The sequence below is a fragment of the Haplochromis burtoni genome, unplaced genomic scaffold (assembly GCF_018398535.1).
Source record: "Haplochromis burtoni strain Fernald_Lab_line unplaced genomic scaffold, NCSU_Asbu1 Contig_130, whole genome shotgun sequence".
Taxonomy (NCBI): domain Eukaryota; kingdom Metazoa; phylum Chordata; class Actinopteri; order Cichliformes; family Cichlidae; genus Haplochromis; species Haplochromis burtoni.
In genome coordinates this window covers 577,079-600,784 of record NW_024582491.1, presented here as the reverse complement: position 1 = coordinate 600,784, position 23,706 = coordinate 577,079, and the positions used below count along the sequence as shown (strand labels likewise).

The window sequence follows — 23,706 nt, the reverse complement described above, 5'->3', positions numbered from 1 at the left end:
TTACTCAGAATGAACATATTTTATATTTTCATGTACGATACAATTAAAAGAAGTTTTGTATTCAACAGATATTAAAAACATTTTAGACACTCGCTCTTAGGAGGAACATTCTTCACACGTGCGCTGTGGATAAAGTGTCCTGTGTTTGCCAAAAGCAATTTAGAGTGGGAGGCTCTCTCAATCACAGCAAGTCACAGAGTAACTTACAAAGTATTTCACATCATGATTAGATTTTTAAGAGTTCTTATCTCAGTAATACACACACAGAGACACACACGCATGCACGCAAACTCTTGCATGAAATCACACGTGTGACACAGCACAGGATTTACAGCCTTCTACTATCTCACCTCTCTCATTAAACCATAGAGTCCCCTTCAGATGGCACGGCTCATTGATATTTATGCACTGACAACTCCATCACAAAAATCAAATAGTCATTTCTCAGGACGCCGGGCCCCGCTCGGCTCTTATTCTCTGTCAATTTGCACTTGAATGATGGACTCTAATGGTAGGAAACCTACTCTAGTGGGGCCTCGTGGTTGATTCGGCTTTATATGGTTTCCCAGTTGTGGTTTTGGTAAAGCATAAAGTCCTGACAGGAGCTGATGTTTACAGGCCTGAGTCATGCCTTTAAACACACACGTGCTAGAGTGTATGCAAAGATAGTGTGTCTATTGTCCATAAGGCTTTGTATGTGCACGGATTTACACATGTGGGCGCATGTCTGATCATAGCGCTGCACATCCTCATGTTAATCAGTCCCAGAATGCAATGTTTCCTGGAGTCCGGGTCTTTATGATGACTCAGGAAGAGGAGAAGGCGGTAGGGTGACGTGTTGAAATACGAGCAGAAATGAAGGTTCTAACGAGAGACAGCGGGAAGGAAGCGTCTGGCCAGAATGGTGATTTCTGATGTGGAAATGACTGGCTTAAATCAGACCATGTGTGGAGGCTTTGACTAGACAGGAGGACAGCACAGGAGAGCGGTATGGAGCTCTTACAGGGCCTGATAAGTCAGCCTTAGACACGGTGACCGCTAAAGGATTAACCAAAACATACTGCCAACAAACTGGGTGTGAACCGTGAGTTATTGGTCAAAACTTATGATACACCACTGAATAATGACAATGACAGAACATAAGTCGTTCTCAGGCCACTGGTGATTCAGGTTTTGCTTCCTGGAGCTCAACAGTTTTCCAGCAGCCCCGGGGTGTATCATTTGAAAGATCAACTGTAGCTGTGCTGAGAAGAAATGGCAGAATTTTCTTACTTCATGCTGAATTCACATTTCATTTGGCAACCGACACCACAAATTGTGACACCAAGCCCATCATAAAGAGAATGTAGGAAAAAAGTGCATCATCTAGTGCGAATACAGGTGTTTGAGGGTAAGAGAAGCTTTACAAGTCCTGTCTGCTACCTACCTGCTCGGAAGAGGGCTCCCGCAGCATAGTGCATGGCCAGAGCATGGACGAGCTGTCTGGCTGTAGTGCAGAATGGCCCTCTCTCAAAGAGGGAGAAGGACAGAGGAGTGTGGTCTGAAGCAATGTACAGCTTCAGAGAGGCATGGATACTAACTAGCAGGTTGACAGGTTGGATGGTCAGCTTCTGCAGCTGCACGGGGTGGACCAATGCCTGCACTGACTGGAGAACCTGGATCACACATAAAAGTTATCAAAAGAAATAATTCTCAGACATATTCCACATATCATTATGAGGTTGGATGCTGCTTCCTGTCAGTAACATAAGGTTCCATTGTAGTTATAAAGATTGTCAGAATGTAGCAACTAAAAGCAGAAATAAAACGATCGTGTCATGAATATCGCACCTGCTCAGGGAGGGTGGAGGTTGCTCCAAGTTGTTTGCTGCACCGGGTCTCTGCAGAGGCAAAAGCATGGGTGGGGATGTAGGTGTGGAACAAAGTCTTGATGTAGTAAACAAAAGTGTCTTCGAGGTAGACTCTGGCAGGCTGGAGCTGGAAGGAGAGCTGAAGAAAAAGAACCTATTCTGAGAATGGCTTCTTCACAATTGTTTGAGAGAAAGTAAAGTCATTTGGACAGAGATTATGCTGATCTCTTACAAGCTGTGACAGCTGCTGAAATGCTTTTAAGCGTGATTTTTTTTTTGCCTCCAGTAAAAATGAAATCATACGTCAGGTAAGTTATGACAATGTGTTGGAAGGGAGAGTGCGGTTAGCAAACAAAAATGCACATCAAGAGATGGGAACTAATCGAACCTCCTCCACCGTGCATCTGTCCCCAGCCAGCGTCAGCCTCATCTGCAGAAAACAGGAGCGTTTGAACTCATTCATTGCTTCAAGGGACTCAGTGGGGTTGGCATCACGGCTCCACAGACTCCCAGGTTCAACTCCCCCTCTCTGATCTTGGCACAGCAGCACAGGGAAGTGGAAACTTGCCCGGTTATACAACTGGTTGTCCAATTGCAGACTGGAGCACCACACCTCGATGAGAGATGAGTCACACAGCAGAGCTGGGATGGCTGCTGTACCCACAGAGGGGTCAACGGCTAGCTCCGGGGGCAGGGAGATAGGCGTGGGAGCCAGGCTTAGGAGTAGCTTGGTTAATGTGAGTCTCAGGAGCTCCACTGAACTGGTGGGACTGGTGATATCATCACTTAGCACCATGCTGGCCTCACTCAGGAGGATGCAAACAGACAGTGTGGAAGACCTGAAAACAAAACAGAAATATTAACCAAAAAGATCTACAGTGGGAAGAACAGAAACTATTAAAAATAAATGGTATTTACAAATGAAAATATAGCAACAGTTAAAGTAGCCATAAAATTATTTGTCATTTTTTGGGTACAGTCAGGAAACCTTTCCAGGCTCTGATTATTTGTAAAGGATAATAAGGGACCATCTACCAGAGCACTTTAGCAAAGATCATTGTCTGAGGTAATTTGTTTACATTTACCTAACATGTGATTATATTAATATCCTGTTTTGCCAAAATGACAAAGCAGCTTGCATGTGTTGATGTAATGGAATAAAGCTGTAATACTATGTTCTACTGTACAACTAACCACGCTCATGACAACACTAGAAGGTTTTATTGCCCTCCTGTGGTGAAAATGATGCCTGTTTCTTCATGTTTTGAGTACTGCATGAAAACATAGCTGTTAACAGTAATCATAAAGCAAATGGAAGTGAACACAGTAATAGGCACAGGGGTAGATAGCTTGAGGTTAGGAACAACAACATGCATGCTTGATTTCTCGTGGCTCAATTATGTAGGGAACATAAATCGACAACAATAAAACCACTGCCTGTGCACGCATACCTGCTGTGTTGGTTGATTACAGTGTCCACGCTGCCCTCTGGTGCCAGAGACAGAACCAGGGTGCCTTTCTCATAGGCCACGTCTATGTAGAGACAGCCAAAGCCTGGCAGGAACACCACCTGAACAGCAGCAGAAAACTAATGACTAGACATTATTCGTCACATGATACTTTGAAGAAGAACTTTTACACAGTTCTAGCTCAGGTCAGTGTGTATGTGTGTGTTTCAGAAGTTACACGTGTCTGACTTTAACCTATGCCACTCTAGGTTCAGAGTCATCACACAGTCATGTGAAGAAAGGAAGTAGATCACTGCTGAACGCTTGGCTAAGCAGTCATAACAAGTCTAGCCTTTGACTTCTCACCCCTACCACACAGGTCAAATTCAGACTTCACAGTAACCAGAGATACAGAGCCTCAACCACCCCACCCCCGCCAACCCACAGCTGCCTAGACACAACAGTAAACATTACACATACTGCTCCTTAACATTTTGCTAACCCTACTTTACTACCCCAGACGAGACCGAACATTCTTACCCCGGATCACCATTTAACCCCAAAACACGCACAAAACGAAAAACTAATGTTGCGTGAAGAAGGTTCCGACATACCTCTAAAACCTGATTTTCATTTGTAACGGATCAGCCACACAAACCAAGCTTAATTGTTAACTTGTTTTCCTAATGCGAAGCTAATTTAAAAGAAAAATAAGTGAAAACCTGGGTGCTTGTATTTTATCATCATCATCAGTCACAAGACTGTGACGGGGCTAATCTTCATTACCAGCAAAACATAATGAACTCTGGCTCCATCTAGCTGCTCCTGAGGTTTTGTTATCACTGACATCTGTGGTGTTAGGAAAGGTGTTTCTGTGTGTTTAGGTCAAAAGTTCAGATTGGTCTATCACTAGGAGGAGGAATGACTTAAGTGGTACATTTCTTCAATTACTACTCTTTTACCTGAGTGCCAGGGCAGTTGATATCTATGGGGTCTGTCCAGTCGGTGGTGCTGTGGTCCGAGGTGTTTTTCAGCAGCAATGTGGGCAGCATCTCTTTCTGCTTGCACTCTGGGAAACTGGAAAAGTGGTAATAGAGTTCATGGTGCAGGGAACAGTTAGCAGGCAGAGCACGACAGTACACCTCAGTCCTTGGAGTTTCTGTGAAACAAAAGAGAGGAAAAAAAAACGTGCAAGAGAAAAATTGTGAGTTTAACCACAAGGCTTATTAAAACACAGAGTAGAGGTTTCCAGTGTAGCCAGAAGGTGCCCTGCTTACCTTTGATATTTTCCTTTAAAAGCAGTGGGATAGGACACTTGTTGTGGATTAGCATGCGGGGACAAGGGTCCTCATTAAGGGTGATGTATGTCACTCCAAGGTGCTCCTGATAGGCCAGGACTATTGCTCTGCATGAAAAAAATAACATGAATAAGGTAAAAGGGCAATTTGAAGAAATTGTTTGGATCGGCCCAAAACTGAATACAAGTTTCATGAAGTCATCCTTTTCTGGGAAATCTTGCTGACAGACAAATGGACAGACCGACAAATCACATCTATGATGTACCTCCACCTCAGCTCTGGCCATAACAGGGCAATAAACCCATAAATAAACTGTCTGCAGACAGCTCACATCCCAGCCCTTTCTAACCACACACAGATAAGCAGTCACACACCCGTCAACACGTCAAACGTCACATTATTGCAATGTCCATTTGCAAATCACTAAATGCATCTAGGGGCAGAGCCCTAACTGAACCCAGGCAATGCATCATCACTGTGTGTGTGTGTGTCCATGTTTGTATTTGTGTTTATATCTGTGTGTCTGACTACACATACAATTATGCACAAATGAAGAAAATGAACTAAAGCTGGCCAGTTTTATCACCATATCATACGGGTGTATCCGTAAAAAACGAAATTGTCCATTTATGAGCTATTTATCACCAAGTGTATATATCACTGTGTGTTCAGTCCCTGAAAGCCATCCAACCAGCTATCTAAATGGGCTACACTAGATTAAAAGAAGAGAAAAACAACACGAAATTCAGATGGATGAATTGCACAAGAGCAGCTGATAAACTGACAGTGGAAATGTTGAGGGGATTTCTCCTCCTGCTTCATCATCAGTGTGTAACAAAGTGTGACTAGCTACAGTGTCTCCTCTCTTTATGTCTAGTGCCAGCTGGGGTTCGGTGCCCAGCTCTAAATGGACTGTCACGGCCAGCAAACCGCAAATGTTCTGCTTCACCCACCTGCTGCTCAGGCCACCCCCTGAGTCTGGTTCCCTGGGAACAGATAAACTCTGCCTGGGGAAGTCTTGCCGGATGGGAGCGGGAAGGCTCCATGCTGCAGATCCAACACCGGCGTCAGGCCTTGGACACAAGCTGAAGAGCATGTGTCTGAGTGGCAAAGGGAACTCCACCATTCCCTGGATGCTGGTTTGGAGGAGGTCCCAGCATGGCACTGAGCACGGTTTGGCTTGGGATGAATTCTCAGGGGGAAGGAGTGTGAACGTGGCCGTCTCTGGTATCTCACAGATCTGGGAAGAGTACATAATATAAATATTATAAAAAGGCAGTTGAGAGGAGAGAAAAGGGAAAATAAATCATGGTAAGAATATAAATAAATGACAGATGAAGGGGAAAAAAAAATAGAAAACGAAAGAGACAAAAAGAAGAGGGCAAGGTGACATGAGCAAATGAGAATAAAGAGGAGAAATGGTCAAACATCTGATCAGAAAACAGGATATAAGATGGGACACGAAGGCCAAGAAGAAAAGAAAGCCAGAGAGCAAAGAAGATGCAAGTGATTACAACAAAAGATACATGGTAAAACCACATTGTTATTCTACTCTATTCTTTCTCCCACTGAGCTTAGAGCTAAATTGGTAGCAGAGAAGCCCTGCTGTGCTGGCTTAACAGCCAGTGAGCAGTGTGTAGTATAGGACTACAGGGATTAGGCTCTAAGCATGATGAATAGACAAACTAGAAAGGCATTCCTAGCCTTGTTTGCGGTCTGTGTTATTGTTAAGCCCATCGCCCGCTCTTTAGTTTCTTAAGCTCTTTTTTTAAAAGGTTTTTCAGTCAATTAGTGGCAACTGGCAAGCTTTGCCATCCTTCCATAAGGGGATCTGAAAGCTTGTTAAATGACATCACAACATTGTTGCCCTCTTTAGGGACAAGCAGCAGATGAAAGCAGGAAGGAAACCTGCATCCAATTCTGGGTGTTTGTCTAATGTCCCTATGAAGTGCCATTGCCACATGGTGAGAACGGCAGAGGGAGAGAGGGGGCTGGGGGAAGGTTTGGGACATGATCTGATGGAAAACGGCTTGCAACATCCCAGGGTATGTGTGCTGGGGTAGACACACTGCGTTTGCAATGTGCATGGGGAATAAAATGTATGTTTGAAGCTTCAGGAACTTGAGCAGGCAGACAGGAGAGACATGACGCAGGACCATAAGCACACACAAATGCCACAAGGATAGAAAGTAGCATTGTGAAATGAAACTCTGGGCCAAACATTTACACCGTTTTAGAGTAAGAGCTAACAGTTGAGGATGTGGTCAGGTGTTGTGATGTATGATGAATTGTCCTTGTCTAGTCTGAAACATACCAAAAATATACTGAACCTGCATTGCTGTGTTTCACATTTTAACATTTGCCAAAATTCTCAGCTCATTAAGTCAAAGATGATAAACCGAATTCAGAGAAACCTTCATTCCCTCCCTATGACAGGAAAAAGCATGCATTCAAATTACCTGGTCATCAGCTGCCAGTGCGTGGTCACTCAGCAGGGGCCTGTAGTGTATAGTGTAAGGAGTGTTGTTGACAAGAATTGTCCTGTCCTCTATCTGCAAGATCTGGATGCCGTGTCTCACCACAGATGACACACAGAACTGACACAGCTACGGAGGAAAGAACAGGCAATAAGCTGTCAGCGATAAATGATTAAAGAAAGTAACAACGTTGCTTCTTGTGAGATCTGTAAGTCATCATGTGGTCACGAGGACGACAAATGGTGAATAGATGGCAGGATGGATCCATGCTGTCAACGCTCCATATTCTGTCCCTATGCAGAGATTGAGACTCATCAGACAGGGAAACGTGTTTAAACGTAGCCTTATTTTACAGTTCTCAGGATGGAGCGGCACTGCGTGTGGTACCTGCTTCCAATGTCAAGGAGGTGTGTTCAGAGATGCACATGTTTTTTGCCTTTCTAATTTCACCATTGCCTCCAACTTTGTTATTTTTTCCCAGGATATTGCTAAACACTGGCTGCTTTTTCTTTTTCACATAATTCTCTGTAAACCCACTGGTGGCTGTTTGTGGAAATCCAAGTGCATCAGCAGTTTCTGAAAAACCAGTTCACTTGGCATCAATTCTAAGTCACTTAAATGACCTGTCTTCTAGACTCTGATGCTTGGTTTCAACTTCAGCAGATCCACTTGACCGTGTCTACGTGCCTGAGCACAGTGAATTTCTGCTATGTGATTGGCTGATTAGACATTTGTTTCAAAAAGCATTTAAACATGTGTATCTATCGAATTAGCCGGTGAGTTCTCATGCTGGTAGGAGCTCTGTTGATTTGGGAAATATATTACAATTATTTCTTCAAGAATTCTGTATTCTTTTCCACTTGCCTCCCTAATAATTCATCAGAACTTTTTGATTCAAACCACATTATGGCTTTGTAAAAAAAGAAAGAAAGAAAAGAAAAAAGAAAGAAAAAACCACAATGTAATTCAATAACTGGCAGAAAATAAATAAACCTAAGATATATGGACAAAACCCCCAAATTAAAAACATTTCTTGACAAATATGCCTAAACTTCACTTCAGTTTTAACAAACTATTTCACTTTCCCAGTGAGCGACTGTATATTAAAAAAAGCTTTGAAGTTTCCTTCACCTTCTGTTTACCAGGGAAGGCTCCCAGCGTGATGTCAGCTTCAACATATCCCTCCTCATCCAGAGTGACCACCTCTGAGCTTGATCCCTCCTTCCACCGAGGAGAAGTTAGGTCATGAACTAGTTTCAGGGCTGTAGACTTGTGGACAGTGTTAGTTTGGGCCCAGTAGATACCAATCTGGAATGCTTCCTGGATTGCAATGAACAGGAGTTCAGGTTAGAGAACAAGAGACAGAGAATGAAGGAAGCATCAAAAAATTTACTATCAAATTTGAAGCTGTGACTTCTCTCCAAAAAGCTCAACTAAGTGCTCCTGTATATCAATTCATACAGTCCTCGCAAAGTACTGTATGAATTCATTACTAGTAACCTCAGTGCTCCACACTGATTGTTCATCTGGCTCTGGAGCATACTGATGATCAAAACACCAGCCTTCTCCTATTAAACCAATCCGGTGTGAGAGTTGCAGCTGCAACTGTCTTCTCTCGACGTGTCGCTCCATGATAAATAGGAGGTTGCTATGGAAACAACGATGTATTTGTTTCTATTTCACAGGCTATTACACATTTACAACTTTTTATTTTGTTTCCTCGTGCTGAACCATATTAGGTCTTGTTCTTTGATACACTGCCTTCCCGCCTAGCGCTGGGTTTCTGACAGAGAAATGTGCGTATGTGTGTGTGTGTGTTACGTTCCAAAGGGGGAAAACCATCTGCAGGCTGTTCTTTCTGATCTCAGAAGCCAGTGAGAATGCATGCCTGCAGTATACGGTGACAGAGCTTGGCCGCAGTTAAAGACTTAGGCAGGGAATATTGTTGTAATGCAGCTCTGGTGAATGATCTCAGGTTTTGTGCTTATTAGTCGAGACTGAAGTGAGAAAAGAGCTGGTTCCATAATAATGGCTTTAATGCCACAAAAAGACATCCATGTCCTGATGTCAAAATATATATTTGCTGAATTATTACGACTATTGTCATGATGTCACAAAGACGTTGGCAAGTACAATACAGTCTATTAATGTCTTTCAAAATAAGAATGAGTTTTACTGGAAATGTACTTTGAAGAAAATAAGTAATAAATGAAAGTTTGACACTTTGTTTTGGACTCTTACTGATCTTTAAGGCTATGATACAGAATCTGTGGAATATAAGGAGATTTTAGGGACTTGGGCCATTTTTATCTTTTGTAGCTTTGAGTGTTTAAACAACTCCCATATACATTTACATACTCCCATATGCATACAAAGATCTTGTCGCACTCTACCTTGAAGTTGGGCGGTACAATGACCTTGCCGGCTGGTATCTGCAGTACGATGGTCTCTCCCTCAAAAAGCCAGAGATCCCATTGGGAATCATTGGCCAGTAAGGCCCAGGGGAGCAGCTCCACCAGGAGTGTGTTTAGACCAGGTTTCCAGCAGGAGAGCTTCACCTGCATAGGACTGTCCCATTGTGCAAGAGGCTCGAGCACTGACCTGTTGGAAGAGAACACTTCTTGGATAAATCACTCCAGCAGAATCCCAGTATGGAGAAGTTGATTTGAGGAAAATGGTCACTTGAGTCGAAGGTTTGCATCATTTTACACTAAAGTATTTTAAGCACTGCTGCACCGTATAAGAATTAAATGTCTCACCCTTTCAGTCTTAATGATCAACTTTATCAAAACACTCCATAAAAATGGAAACCTTACATGGTTTAAATTTGGCAAATCTGACATATCAGATTGGGCAGCTTCCAAGGCTCCTGATATTTTTAGACAGTTTCTTGGTTGTCTCATTCTAACCACTTCAACTGTGCTTATAATCAGTGATTGTGTGCACTGACTGTGATGTCACCATAGATCTCAAATTTGAGCAGAGAACAAACAAACAGGTCCAACATTTGTGTGAAGGGTTAAGGTGTGAGGTGAGGAGCGATACAGAGAGCAAGCTCGTCATTTTTCCCCAGCGTTGATCGGGTTGTGTATTATGAATTCGACCCCCGGCTGAGACTATCGATGCAGAGCTGTAGCGCACTGAAGTGTCTGAGGAAGAACGTTCAGAGAAAATGATCTGGACTCGGAGTGGCAGCTCAGATGAACGTTAAGCTGCAGGATCGCCATTTTGAGACATGGAAGGAGTACCAGCACCCACTGCAGCTGCTCAAGTGCTGAGAGACATTCCTCTCAGTTCCACTGAGAGATCTAAAAATAGCAGCTTTGCTGAAAACAGTCCAGTGGTGTAATGAGTCACTGACCTCGAACGTGAGATACGCCAAATTGAAATCTTGAAAGGCTTTTGATTTTTTTTGTTCTTGTTCTCAGAACTTTTTGATCACACCTCGTGCTGACCAATAATGTACTGACAGCAGTCACACAAGCTAAACAAATACACAGACAGAAGTGGTCTGCAAACAAGTTATGCAATACAAACAGATCCAGAGAACAGTTGACAAGACATTTGGGATCACACATGGGCATGTTGAGACACAGACAAACAGGCAGACAGACAGACTCATTTTTCCACTAATTCACTGACACGGCACTCATTTCATGGTAATCATCATCTTGTGAGCCCTAAACAGTGCTGAGTGCCAGAAGAGAACCAAACAAACTCAGACTTACTCTGAAGTTCAAAGCCATCAAAGGCAAACCAGTCTTCTCTCTCCCACAAGGCCGCCTGGACTCTGCTCAACCTACCAACCTGTCAGCTCAAACTTGTCACAAACCCAAAGACTGACTGCAGTGAAATGGGACCAAAAACACTGGGAACAGCTTTTCTTTACCATTTACTGGTGTTTATGGTAGTGTGTGTGTGGTTAAATGCACCACTGACCTTGCGGATGAAGACAAAAAAGTGCAGGGCTCATAAATCATACTGGAGAGATCACAAAACTGTAATGGAAAATAATGTGCTCAGCAGCTTTAGTCTAACCCCAGTGATTCTGGAGATTAGGGTTTTAAAAGTGTGAATTTTGAGAGGCTGCTGCTCTCAAAACCCGTACACCTAGCAGCTCGAGTGCACCACAAAAAGGTGTTTTTTTTTTAATGATTATGGAGGTGCCCCACTGCCTTTAAAAACCCAACAAAGAGAATAAAAAAAAAAACATTTACCACTTCAAACTTCCTTTGCCCTTTTAAGGCACAATATTTACACACTGCCTGCCAAGGAGCTTGCTTGGTGTTGGTCTGGTTTCTTGACTGTGCCAGGAAGACAGAGTACTATTTCCAAACAGCAAACTCTATCACTATTATCAGCATTAAAGAATAATATACAAATTAAACTGTGGCTTTAGCTTTCTGTCCAAGTTTTGAGTGTGTTTAAAGACAGCAATCAGAGCTATTAATCCTAATGACATCCCCCTTTTCCCTCAACATTTTTCCCGATGCTCCTTCGGAGCAGCAACTTCACAGATTAGACAAACTGCCGCTTTCTATGATGGGAAGTGAGCTTTGGCCTTGGACTTTGTCTCTCAGGAAAAATAGAGAGGCCCGATTCAAAGAGAAACCTAACACCCGATACCAGCCCTCCACACAGACGCAGTGTGTGACATTTAAAGGTGAGCGATGTGTACGGTGGTGTAAGTGCAACACAATGGTATAAGTGTGTATACACACATGTGCATAGCAACAATCTGTGTGTGTGTGTTTGCATATGTATCAAGTGTAGGGAAACCAAGGCAACCACAAGCAGACATATGGCCCACATGTCCAGCAGATCCGCTGGGACTCTTTGTAACTTGGAGCCTGTGGGAGAGCATGTGGCTGCGTCTCCTACTGCTGCTATCAAGATGATTCCCAGAATGACATTTGTAGACAGATTCCCATGTGTGTTCTGCCTGACACTATACGTAAACTCATCCACGGGCCACATTTACACAAGTGCAGGCATACACATACAAGTGTATATACGATGCATGCTCTGCAGAGATGGGCCAAGCCATAACCAAATGCAAGACCCTCTCATTTGTGTGAGAAAGTGGGACTGTGACAGGATGACAGCCTTAATCTCCGGTCTGTGGGGACAGCAGTGGTATTGCTGCTAATGTCTGATGCATGGCTCTGCATTGTCTTTGCAGTTAACCGTTTTATTATGAGAACAAAGAGTGAGCAATAAAAAGAAGCTTCTTTCAATCAAGGCTCGCTTGCACAACTCTCTGCTTTGAGGAGGAATGCTGTAAGAAGCTAAGCATTAGAAAAATAACACACTGGTGGGCTGCGTATTATGAAACTTTAAATTTAATGCTAGCCACAAAAGAGCCATGACAGGGATGAAAAAGAGTTATTGATGCTACTTATTAAAAAGATCACGAGGTGTCTTAATGAACAGAAAGAAAACTGTTTTTAAGTAGAGAATGAAAAAAAACAAACATCTGCCAGTAAAGAAATATTCACAGCACTTTGTACCCTTGCAAACATATATCCCACATCAAATCTACCAGCCAGTGCAATGCAAAGAGTACCTGTCAGCGTCTTTGATGACATACGGCCATGGAGGCTCATTGCTTCTCTTTGGACCATAGAAATCAGCCAAGATGTTTTCTGGATTGTCCTCGTGTCCGGTCTTATTCAGTATCTGCTTGATTAGGCTGGTGGAGATGGGCACAGCGCAGTGCGAAGCATCTTCATCTTCCCTAAAGAGAGAAAGCACAAACATAAAATCATTACAATTTCCTCAAACAGTGTGTGACTGTGACGTGTGTTCATGGAGAAAGTAGACACCCTAGATTTGATAAGACACAAGAGACAGCTGATTTAACTCAAAGATTAGGAGATATCAAGTTCAGTGAAAGTGTGATAAAAGTAAACAAATAAAGGCACTGCCTGTGACACAAAATCATTTTTTACCAGCAAATCTGGCTTGGCAGTATGTTATTTTACACCAGAAACAATTCAAATATACTTTATTTCACTATAAAACAAGACATCCTTTGACAACATCGGACTATTCCCATTGTTCTTTTCGATGCAATTAAAGTGACCCCTAGCTACACTCCACTTTTGCCCTGAAACCTTGAAGCGGGTTCAATCTGCCTTTTGTTATGGACTCCTCTTCATGACATGCAGTCTTGTCTTACAAACACTAACTCATAAGGATCAGAGAAAAAAAGCTAAATGGCAGTAAATAACCCCACTGAATACCTAGGTCCCAGACACTGGTCAATTATGGCTTTGCAACAACAAGAGAAAAAAATCCAACAGTTTAATAACTTCTTCTCTTTATCTGGGCGGCATCCAGTTCCACTTGGCCAAAGCAAAGCAGCCCCTTACCCCAGAGCAGTAGTTTATTAATAGAGCCCATTGTGCTATAAAGGGAACACAGGGGCTATTGCTTATGGATCTGGGGCAAGACAGACGAGAGGGACAAGGTGTTGACGGGAAGCTTCTCATCCAGAGCAGTTCCTGAGGGGGAAAACTGGAAGAGGCTTCTGATTGTAGCTCTTGATCTTCTAATGTGGTGGCCAGAACGAGGAGAGCAGGACATAAGAGTTCTGGTTAAGACTTGTCTGTGTCTCTTGTGCGGAGACCACAGCTCTGTTCTCTACCTCGTCCATTAAAGCCCACAACTATGCGTAATTACAGGAAGGAAAGATGAGCTGTTGACCAGCGAACAGACTGGATCTGTCCTAGGGGTTTGGGGTCGGGGGGAAGGGGGGCCTTGTGTGCATCTGTACGAAATGTGTGTATGTTTACAATTGTGGCTTGTAGTGTGTGCTTATGAGAATGGAGAGGGATGAGGGATGGATTGAGCTGCGGGGGACAGGAGAGGAGAGTATGCAAGTTTGTGCGGTTTGAAACGGTTTAGGCAGCGGACGGATCGTAAACACGAGGAGCATTGTGGTTGCAATCTAGAAAGACAAGACACTTAGTTCTTTCTGAGCTTGCTTTTTGTACAACTGAAAAGGATTTATCTTCAACAGCAGGGGCCAAATACATTCCCAGTCACTGTACAGCCACTGCGGTTCCTTTATGGCAGCTGAAATCAAAACAAACTTTGTGACCAGATATCTAAACACAACAGTTACAGCAAAAAAAAAAAAAAAAAAAAAATCTCTCAGGGAGAGTCAATTACACTCAACGTTTACTCTGTTTATTCAGATCACCACCACTTGCTACCAAAAGGTTGACCCCCCCACCCCCACCCAGCACCCCCCCTTATGTATTTGCATAAAACAACTTAAATTACATTTGGAAAGATAACAAATATAGTAGAAGCAACAACAAAACAATATGTGCATGTGGTAGCCATTTCCCTTGGGGCCACACACACTGAAGCATAAACACTTCTGTTACTGAACGACACCATGCGCCAAAACGCATGCCATGTACATATATATATATATGACATGAAATGAGGTGTAGTGGTGATGCTAGATAAAACAGATAAAATACAAATGAATTTCTTAGCATTTCTTTGATGGACTTGGCTACAATGATAAATTGTACAGTTATTGGTTTCTTACACAGAGGCTATGGGAAATATGTGCAAACACATAAGGACAAACTGGGGCAAGTAATAGGCGTAGCAATGATGTATGTGACAGCCTCTGCCCATGATGAAGTGGCATCTGTCACACTTACACTGGCACATTTCTAACCAAGACAATGACAGGCACGGACCACACACAGACACCGGGCTAGTGCGCGTACATTTTTTACCTCATGCAAACATAGACATAAAAAAGTATTATTTCTACACACACAAACTACTGGAAAAAAACCTGCTTTGCTGGGGCTTTATCTAAATGAGGTGTAATGACGGTCCCGCCTAAAATGTCAGAATTGAAGCTATGTGTCAGCTGCTGCCAAGGTGGCTTCCTCTGTGTGTTGGTTCTGTGTGCGTTCCCAGGCTATGTGTGAAAATTATATGTCATGCTCCCTGAGCCACTCTTTCACAATTTGAGCTTGACAAATCCTGCCACTGTCATGAGAAAGAAAAATACACTGAAAAACCCTGTCATTCAGTATTTTTAGGCACATAAAGTTGCTAAACCTACACCTGGAAGGTGCTCACCTATTTGCCATGTGGTGAGGTTTTTTTTGTCTAGGCAGTGCACAATAAAGGCAGTGCAAAAGGACTATGTGGCATGAATAAGGCACGGCGGGACCACGGAGCGACGTTCAGAGCCAACTTTATTGTAGTCACGTCACACCACACCACCACCAACCCCTGAGTCCCCGTGTTTTAACACGGCGGGCGTGATTGCGGATGCCGTGCAGGTGCGTCCGCACGGCACCGCAGACCACGCCCCACCACAGACTACAACAACTAAATTGGCCACTGAAAATGTCTGCTGGAAGAGAATAGTTTTGGTTAAGACCAAATGACAAGAATATGAGGTTAAACTGCATCGTCGCAAGAGCCTACCACCATCATTAGGAGTGATGTCAGATGTGCAGAAATTGTAACATGTAACATGTTTGTGAAGCTGAGGTGTGTTATATAGTGTTTCATAGATCTTAAGCATGAAAAGGTATTAGACATTACTTGAACTACTATGTCCTTTTTTGGACCAATGCATTTTTTTTTTTACCTGGCTTGGAAAGTGAGATGGTGGGTGAGGTCAGCTTCCGTGTTTAGCAGGGGCTCCTGGTGACCCTGTCCACGTATTAGCTGGCTTTCTCGCAGTCCGAGGCTCCTCTTCTCTATATGCACGATTAGAGAGTCCGGCAGGTGGCTCCTCATGACAAACAGTGGACTGAAAACCACCTGGAACATGGTTTTCATACAGAACAATCAATGAAAAGACAAACTGATGAGAGCAAAACTAAATCAGGAAAAATAATGATTACACCAAAAATGTAAAGTTCTTAATCTTAAGTGTTGGATAATTACTTAGTTCCCAGAGATCAAAACAAAAAGGTTTAAAATGTTCTGTAACGGTAAATATTGTAACAGATGCTCACCACTCTTTGCTGCATATGAGAGTTGGGTTCGATTGTGATGAGCGTGCACAGAACATAAAGCAATGAGCCATTAGAACAAGGCACCTGAAAGGAAACAAACTAGCTGTTAGAAGATATCAATACCAAAGAAGCCTGAAGGATTTTCAACAAACTTGACCTCTGACCTTGACTTTGATATTTGGTCATATTTGAACTAGGCTCCTATGATATGAATTTGAAAATTCTATGTCGCCTCATTCTTGATCTATGTGTTGGGTGTTCATGCCACCCAGTGGGATGATGACACTACCCCCTGAGCCTTTTATGACTGATGGGAAGTTGCAACGCTGTGTAAAATGCAAATGAAATAGAAAGCAATAATTAAGAAATCTCATAATCTCATATTTTATTCACAACAGAACACTGAAAACATTAAATGCTTAAACTGAGAAAATGCACCATTTTAAGAAAAATATTGGCTCTTTTGGAATTTAATGGCTACAACACGTCCCAAAAAAGTTAGGAGAGGGCAACAAAAGACCGGAAAACTAATTGGTACTAAAAAGAAACAGCTGCAGGAACATTTTGCACTAATTAGGTTAACTGGCAACAGGGCCGTAATGTGAGTGGATACAAAAATGCAGGATTTCTCAGAAGAAAAGATGGGCTTCGTTATGCAATCTGCAAAAAAATGCATCGATAAATTGTGTAACAATTTCAGAACAATGTTGCTCAATGTAAAATTATGAAGATTATGAATATTTCATGCAGTATCATCAAAAGAATTAGAGAATCATGAGAAATCTCAGGGAGCAAGGCAAAAGGTTGAAAATCAATAATAGATGCCTGTGTTGGTTAGGCCCTCAGGAGTAAAAAAAGGAGTGATTCTGTCATGGAAATCACTGCAGGAGCTCAGGAACACTTCCAGATTCATTTTCTGTGAACACAGTTTATCGTGCCATCCACAAACACAGGTTAAAACTCTATCACGCACCGAAGAAGCCATATGTGAACATGAGCCAGTAATGCCAGTGTCTTCTTTGGGCCAAAGCTCATTTAAAATGGACTGAGGCAAAACTGCTCTGTGGTCGGATGAATCTGATGGTATGTGGGTGCATTATTACCTATAGAATTGGTACCTTGCACATCTGGAAGGGCAACATGAATGCTAGAAGGTTTTAGAGTAACTTATGCTTCCATCCATATAACCTCTATTTCAGGGAAAACCTTGTGTATTTCAGCAAGACAATGCTAAAACTGCATATGCATCTATTACAACAGCATGGTTTCACAGTAAAAAAGTCCGGCTGCCTGCCGGTGCTCCAGATCTTTCTCCAGTTGACAACATTTGACGCACCACGAAATGAAAAATACGACCCAGAAGTCCAGCAACTAATCTATTCAGTTCCCAGACCTTTACAGACTGTTGTTAAAGGAAAAGGAGAAGCTACCCTAGTCCAACATTTTTGAAACCTGTTGCAGCCATCAAATTCAAAATGACCTTTATTTTAATACTTTTTTAATAATAATCTTTTTTTCTAATAATGGCACATGCTTGTATTTAAAATTTACACGGGTGGTTAAGATGTAAAATATGAATAAACTGGATAAACTTTAATGCTTTTGCTCCTTTTTACCCCCTGGCATGATATTTACTGCCTCCATCAATGATGTTTTGTCCTAAAAATCTTTGTTTCTTGGCTTCTTTCAGCAGTTAAATGTTAAGTCTCCCTAAAGCCCTGCAACACAATACTATGGCTGTGAGGACTGACAACTGTTAGTGCCAGATAGTGGCCCATTACAGTCAGTTAAATCTTTGCAAGATTTAAAGGCTGAGAATGTGCCCACCAAACACTAAGCACTCTTAATGTGTCACTGGTGTTTGTCCCATTTACTCTTCACTCCTCATTAAAGTCTTGGGATGCCAAGTCACATTACAAGCGGTTTAGTTTATGACAGCCTGGGGACTTCATTTACTGGTAGGGTCAGCAGAGCAGAGCAAAGAGACAGGGTGAACATTCAGTTTTAATATACAGACCCTTGCAAAATAGACTTATTTGGATGAGGGAGTAAAACTTTGGCAAACAGATGCTCTACAGTGATCAACTAAAAGATGCTCACCACTGGGATAAAGTCGCGATGACCTTCTGTGCTTTCTCTAAAGCTCACGTTTAAAAAATGTTGAAAATAAGATTTAAGGATGAGGAAGATGAGATATGAAAAAGGAGATACCTCAGATGGATTACAGATACAGGGAATCATCAGGCAGATTTAAAAAAAAAAAAAAGAAGACAAACACTGAAAATGGAGGGATGCAGGACAGGTGGACAGGCTTGATGCCAGACGATGAAGTAAAGAAAGGAGTTAACTAGAAGATAGATGAGTGAGGCAGTGTGTGGGCGAGAGGGTAAAAGGCAGGGAGGAAACATGCGAGTGAAATAGCAGGAGACAGGCACAGATAGAGAGATCTAAGAACCCAGCTACTAGTTCAGGCAGCTCTCTCATTTGGAGCCAGCCATCCAGATGTGCAATGAATCGCTGATCCTACGAAAAAAGATAACAGTGCATGCTGGAGTGCAGTCAGAGATGTTCAGACCCCCTTTTCCAAAACACACACACATACACAGGAGCTGGAGTGGTAGATGGCTAGCTGTTAACAGCGTGAGGCTTATAAATAAAAAAGAGAGAGGCAGACAAAGAAAGACAGTTCAACAAAAATAAAGAGCAAATACAAGAACAGCAGGGAAAAAAGCACAAGAAAAATAAAGAGCAAGCGCAAGAACAGCAGGGATGGAGCTGGCGCTTATCCAGTGGTGTGAAAGTGCCTTCAAAGCCTTTCCCTGTGCCCACATATCAGCTAGTGTTTCCTGTCTATGGTTAACGTTGTTATGAGAGAGCATAAACAGTATTTTCTACCTCTCAACATGGCTGGGTTATGGGTTGCAGGGTCTTTGTAAGCCTATCTGAGGGGAAGATCTCAATCTGTTCTCTAACAGTGAGTAGCAGCATGGAAGCGCTGCCACTGTGGCCACCCAGGAGAAGAGGATCCGGTCACAGTTGGTGGTCCAGTCACTGGCTCCAAACATGTTGTGTGGATGGAGAGCCAGTCAGAAGTAGTGGTGTGAGCAATGTGTGAGAGAAACTTTGTGTGCACGGCTAGCACATTCAACAGCTTGCAATTGGACACACACGCGTGCTCCAGGCACAGTGGAGCACGCGTGTGCATTTTAATCTGCTAGTATGCACACGCAACAAATTGTAACTGATGTAGCTTCTGATCGTAAAGACATGTACAGACAAGACTCTGGGAAACTAAGTGGGAAGCTTTACTGGACATGTGGAAGGCTTACTTAAAGTTCTACTTGTGTTACCTGTACAACAAAGCTGCTGCTGCTCTTATCCCTCCGTTCCAGCTGAACATCCTGTGACCACTCATCGTCTCCTCGAGCCCTTACACACAGCTCTGTCATCTCTGCATCCTCCAGCACATAGGATGGCAGCTTGGCTCCTGCTTCCAGGCAGTCGCAGTATTCCCTGACTACCGTCTGGCTATCGGGCCCCACGTAGTGCTGCACCACTCGCAGCTCAATGTCTTGAGTCAGGTAGCTGCACATGACCTGCCGCCCACAGATTATTACCTGGGGAGAGGGTTGTATGACAGAATTGTCCAAATTAGAAATAAAGATGTTTAGTGCCTTATAATTAACTTCTATAATTATGAGATAAGTTTTACAACATGTCACTGGGAATGTAGGAAAGTCACGGTTTTCAAAAAGACGCCTTCCAACTAAGATCAGCTTTGACTTCTACCTGAATAATTTCCGATTCCCAGCTGTTTTATAAAGCATAACTTTCCTCATTGCCTTACAGTTTAAGATCACTAACAATTCATATACATCCCCCATTTTTACAAGTTTTTGGATGTTGTACTAAACAGGAATAAAAAAAAGAATGTAATGATAACGTCAAAACAGAGAAGTTAAGAGGTGTGTTAAAAAAACTTTCTCTTTCTTGCAGTATTTTTACTTTAAATGATGTGTAAACCATTGCATTCACATCTTAATTTGCATTTTATTCCACATCTCAAAGGTGACACACAGACACACACCCTTACATCAGACAATCTGTACTGAACGGAACGGAAATGACTTATGTGTGAATCAATGTAAACACATATGTGCACGCGCACACACACACACACACATACTGTACTCTGAGTGTGGAACATCTTATTGTGCTTTTTAAAAAAAACTTGTAGTATATGCATGTGCATGGAAAATCTGGACTCCCAATTAAAAAAAATAAAAATCAGTGAGTTTAAAAAAAAAAACTCAATCCGGTTGAGTTCTGACTGGACCAGCGATTCTGTTCTGTTTCACTCCGTCTGTAGATTGACCTGTTTCATGACCCAATTTGGGCCAAGCTTTAGCTGTTGGACAGATGACCTCACAGCTCACTGACTGTAAGGTGCCCAGGTCCTGTGTCCACAAAATAAGCCCAAATCATCACCCCTCCACCACTGTGCTTGACAGATGGTAAACCAAACACAACCAAATGTGTCATCCTGGGCATTGGGACCAGACATCTCAACATTGGTCTTCTCCGTCTAAAGGACACGACTCCAGAAGTACTGCAGAGTGTTCAAATGCAATTGCTACATAGTAACTTTGCTACCATGTTCTTTTTCAGAGAGAAGAGGAGAAAAGAAGAGGCTTTCTCCAAGCAACCCTAACAAACAAACCATACGTGTTCAGTATTTTTCTAATTGTGCTGTCACGAACTTTAACCTTTAACATGCTAATTGATGTCCGTAGAGTTTGAGATACAGCTTTTGAAGGTTTTTTGTAGTTCTTCAACCACTGCACTTGGTGAATTTGCTGGGCTGTCTGCTTCTGGGAGGATTGCAGCAATGAATGCTTCGGAGCTGCCAATGATCAGTTAAACAAGACCATTTAATTAACAGCACATGGCTCGTAAGTCCTGTGAAAAACTCTCTTTTCCATTTAACTACAGACTATCATATCAGCACATACCAAAAATGAGAGAAAGCTGGTTTCATAGAAATTTTTTTTTGTTTCACCTCTCTTTTTGAACACACTGTAATGGAAACAACATGAAGCTTTACTCACTGTTTCCATGTTAAAGATGAACCACTGATCAAAAAATAATCAATGGCTTAAGTGATCCTGACAGTAATTTTCAGTAGCAGGCCTAATGCACGTGCTTTTACAAGTGTTCTCCCAATCACGCATCCATGTGCAGACGCATGTGGGCTTGTATGAGGGAGATTAATATAAACTGCACTTTATAAACTTTTCTAACAATAGGTGCCAATATGAACACTAAAAAGGTGACAATGAAAGACCATAGAGAAGCAAGAAAGAGGGTAACGGAGAGGACATGGTGTGGCGCTGAGGACGAACCCCACCCTCCCAAAAGAAAACCCAGACTGAGGTATACTCATGCGTTTCTCTGTAGTGGCAGCTGCCGTCCCGTTCTGGGGGTTTTGTTGTGAATTGGATATGACCAATGTTCATACTCTATCACTGCATCCAATGGAAACAAGATGTAATCAAAGTTTGGGACAGATGGTAGAAGGAATGTGAGAAGCCGAGTCTGTTTTGTCTGGAGGATGAGTGGGAGATGTGTGTGACACTTGACACTGTTTACATAACAAAGTGTCACAGCTACAATCTGATGGCATCTCTGCATTTTCAGGAATATGAAGACTCTGCTTTTTATTTGTGGAAAAATTCCAGCATGATTCATTCCTTTTCTTAGAGCGAAAAAAAAAAAAAAGACAGTTGGTGTATGTATTTGGTTTATGCTGGTTTATGATTTGCTGTGATCTTCTCTGTGGATTGATGGGACACATTGTGTTTTTGGATGGCTTAAAGTTCATAAGCTTTTGTTTTATTGCTCTAAAACAGATTACAAAAACTGACAAAGACAGTCTGTTGTTAGCTAAGCAACTACTAAATCATAACATACAAAAGCAGGGGAAAAAAAGGAGATTAAAAAGCACTCATCCTGAAATGAGTGCTGGGAAAAAAGCCAGGCTTTTGTGTCACATAGAAGAAATCAACAGGCGTAATGCAGCAAACATGTTCCTGCTTTCAGTGTAAATGTTTAACAGGTTAGCAGCAAGATAATCTGCAGGATCCCTATATTCTTGATTATGTTGAGAACTCTGGTCCTGTTTTGTTACTGCGGTGTATCTGGGCCATAAATCATTGCTTGTCAATTAGAAAGAGTCTTGCGTCTGGAATCTTCTACAAATTAAAATCTGGGGGTTGGTAATGCTGTTCACCATCTTTCCTTTTATCGCTGCAGTTAATTATAAAGATCTGCTAAAATCTATTCACATTAACTCTGATCCAACGACAAGAAAAGTAAGATGTTTAACTTTCTGGAAGCCTTTGACCTTCATCGGAAAATACCCGCCGTAACAACTACATGGCCAATGAGTAATATTTCTTTTATTTCAATCTTTACAAACAAAGAAGTCAGTAAAGGAGTAATTACTAAAAAGTGACAGTACCTGTTTCTGGACACCATTGAGCTGTATGACCTTGATGATGAGAGAGGCGGTGCGTCCTTTGTACTGAATGGTCCTAAGCAGAGTCCCTACGTTGTCCACGCTGAAGGCCTCTGACCAGCGCCAGTTCCCCCATCCTTCGATGCAGATGTGCAGCAGCTGGAGGACAGCACAGAGCAGAACATACACACAAAAACAGAGACAGAAGTTAGCAGACATCAGAGGTTAGCCTTCTTGCCCTTTATTTACCCCGATCAAAAGGCAAGTAAACAACAGGACTCTGTTTGGGAAATTCTGGTAGGGGGGGAAAAGAACAACAAAGTTCCTGTTTACTGTTGCCGAACAGGCCTGCTGCTGCTGGAAGCACAAATGGAAGGTCGCACACAATAAACTGGCTGGTGGAAAACAGCTGATGTGGAAGATTATTACAGCAGTGTGTGTAGTGACCAGATTGTTTGTGCGTGTGTACTTGTGCGGTTGAATGTGGAAGACTCTTTTCTCCACACATCTAAATAAGAGGCACATATTTTGGCCCCCAACCATTTGAGCTGCATATCCATCACTTCAGTGTGGAGCACATCCATGTGTGTGGTTGGTATAAACACACAGGCTCAGGATAACAGTAATAAACAGATGCTTTCCTTTCTTTTGACAGTCAAACAACTTTAGAGTGGTGACAATTTCCCCCCAACCATTTTCCCCATAATTCCTTAAACTGTGCGCCTCGACATGGTAGCGGGGCTAAAAATATGTAAAGAGGCAGCCCGAACAGTGCTGTTTTGCTTTCACCGATACACAAAATACACACTGCAATTAGCTGACTGGGTTTTAATTAATGCATGATGCAGTGATGCAGCATTTACTGGGTGCTGCCTCCACCTAAATCCACAAACATTCAGTACAAAAACCAAGTGGTCTGGCCAAATGCCCATCACACCTGTGCTGCAGTGAGGTTATTCACAGACCATCTGTCCACTTCTTATCTGAAGTTGCTCAAAGCTGCATGATAAGGAAACTCCTTTGTCAAACAGTATGATTCTTCTCATGAGATTTTGGTCATAATACAGGAGCAGAATCATAAATACAGAAGGAGATCTAAAGCCTT

The 23,706-nt window shown here is 42.4% G+C and overlaps 1 protein-coding gene across 1 annotated transcript in view; it reads right to left on the bottom strand.

Moving 5' to 3' along the window:
* The window catches only part of LOC102299397 (vacuolar protein sorting-associated protein 13B), a 306,909-nt gene that overhangs the window by 6,653 nt on the left and 276,550 nt on the right, over positions 1 to 23,706 (bottom strand). The window contains exons 51-61 of the mRNA XM_014336114.2: positions 12,640 to 12,810; positions 9,467 to 9,674; positions 8,205 to 8,393; positions 7,056 to 7,202; positions 5,550 to 5,836; positions 4,576 to 4,703; positions 4,261 to 4,457; positions 3,302 to 3,420; positions 2,239 to 2,689; positions 1,831 to 1,989; positions 1,427 to 1,655 (exon numbers count right to left, since the gene is read on the bottom strand). Of these exons, the coding sequence (XP_014191600.1) occupies positions 1,427 to 1,655; positions 1,831 to 1,989; positions 2,239 to 2,689; positions 3,302 to 3,420; positions 4,261 to 4,457; positions 4,576 to 4,703; positions 5,550 to 5,836; positions 7,056 to 7,202; positions 8,205 to 8,393; positions 9,467 to 9,674; positions 12,640 to 12,810 (2,285 nt within the window). The remainder of the gene's footprint in view (positions 1 to 1,426; positions 1,656 to 1,830; positions 1,990 to 2,238; positions 2,690 to 3,301; positions 3,421 to 4,260; positions 4,458 to 4,575; positions 4,704 to 5,549; positions 5,837 to 7,055; positions 7,203 to 8,204; positions 8,394 to 9,466; positions 9,675 to 12,639; positions 12,811 to 23,706) is intronic.